The sequence below is a fragment of the Orycteropus afer genome, unplaced genomic scaffold (genome assembly GCF_000298275.1).
Source record: "Orycteropus afer afer isolate SDZICR_OR568_19922 unplaced genomic scaffold, OryAfe1.0 scaffold00701, whole genome shotgun sequence".
NCBI classification, from domain to species: domain Eukaryota; kingdom Metazoa; phylum Chordata; class Mammalia; order Tubulidentata; family Orycteropodidae; genus Orycteropus; species Orycteropus afer.
The window spans coordinates 930,318-931,765 of NW_006922288.1; the positions used below are offsets into that span (position 1 = coordinate 930,318).

General features: G+C 40.3%; 1 protein-coding gene across 1 annotated transcript; it reads right to left on the reverse strand.

The window, feature by feature from the left end:
- Positions 1-41: 41 nt before the first annotated feature.
- LOC103211172 (olfactory receptor 14J1-like) lies at positions 42-1,004 on the reverse strand. Its single transcript, XM_007957088.1, has one exon. The coding sequence runs from the start codon at positions 1,002-1,004 to the stop codon at positions 42-44; it is 963 nt and encodes a 320-aa protein (XP_007955279.1).
- Positions 1,005-1,448: the final 444 nt, after the last annotated feature.

The window sequence follows — 1,448 nt, forward strand, 5'->3', positions numbered from 1 at the left end:
CATTATTTAAAATATTTCTAATATATAATATAAAAACGCCATCAACAGCAGGATAAAAATGTTTTTTCCCTGGTGAATTTTCCACCCAATAGTAATTTTCTGAAAGCGCCCTTCATGGCCTCATTCCTAAGGCTATAGATAACGGGGTTGAGAGTTGGGGGTATGACTGTATAAAAGATAGAAATCATAAGGTCAAAAGCAGTTGGAGAATCTGAAGTTGGTTTGAGAAACTCAAAGATACCTGTGGACAGAAAAAATGAGACAACAAAGAGGTGGGGCAGGCAGGTGGAGAAGGCCTTGGATCGGCCCTCAGCAGAGGGTATTCTCAGAACTGTGGAGAAGATGTGGATGTAGGAGAGGACAATGGAGGTGAAGCAGATAAATGCCATCACAGACATGAAAGCAGCCACTCCAATCACTCCAAGGTAATCATTGGAACAAGAGAGTTTTATCAACTGGGGGACATCACAGAAGAACTGGTGGATCATTTTGGCTCTACAGAATGTGATAGAGAACGTAGCTGTTGTGTACAAGATTCCTGAGATGCTTCCACTTAGCCATGTGGCTATCACAGCCCATTTACACTTCCTAGGATGCATGATGACCTCATAGTGCAGGGGGAAGCAGATGGCTGCATAGCGGTCATAAGACATCACTGTGAGAATGGCCACTTCAGCCCAAGCCAAAGATGTGAAGAAGAAAACCTGGAGTATGCAATGACCATGGGAAATATAGCCATCATCCATCAGAGAGTTGTTAATAGACTGAGGGACTGTGACAGAAATGAAGGAGAGGTCCAGAAGGGAAAGGTGCTTTAAGAAGTAATACATTGGAGATTGGAGATGATGGTCCAAGGTGGTGATGGTGATAATGATGAGGTTACCTGCCAAGGCCAATAGATACATCATCAAGAACAGCAAAGCATGTAAAATCTGTAGCTCACGAATGTCAGAAAACCCCATGAGGAAAAATCCACTCATTGTGGTCATGTTTGTCATAATCATTTTGAAGATTTCAGTTGTAGTGGCAGCTAGAAGAAAGGGGATATAGAAATTGCAGTAGAAAGATATTATAATAAATTTACGTTCATTTATTCATCATTGCATCTTAAAACAATTATTTATGAAGTACTTGCTATTTATCAACTTTGACCTGGATGCTTAAGATCCAAAGGTGAGATGTATTTATTGAATACCTATAACTTAAAGTCTTTACTAGTAAAGCAGTTATAGTTGAGTTCATTGTATTCTGGTCCTGTCACAGAAAAATAGACCCCCACCCCACAAAAAATTTAGCACCACACACACACACACACAGAAAACACCACCCACTTTTTCCCTGATTAAAACCCATTGCTTTGCTGCAAGTCAACAGAAGGAAAAGCAGTCATCAGGTCTCCAGTAGAGAGTTTTTCAAATGGATGGTTTGAATTTCTGTATAGTGCATTG

Bases quoted from the DNA above. Each gene is read 5' to 3' on its own strand.
- LOC103211172 (XM_007957088.1), bottom strand. From the start codon at position 1,004: ATGATTATGACAAACATGACCACAATGAGTGGATTTTTCCTCATGGGG.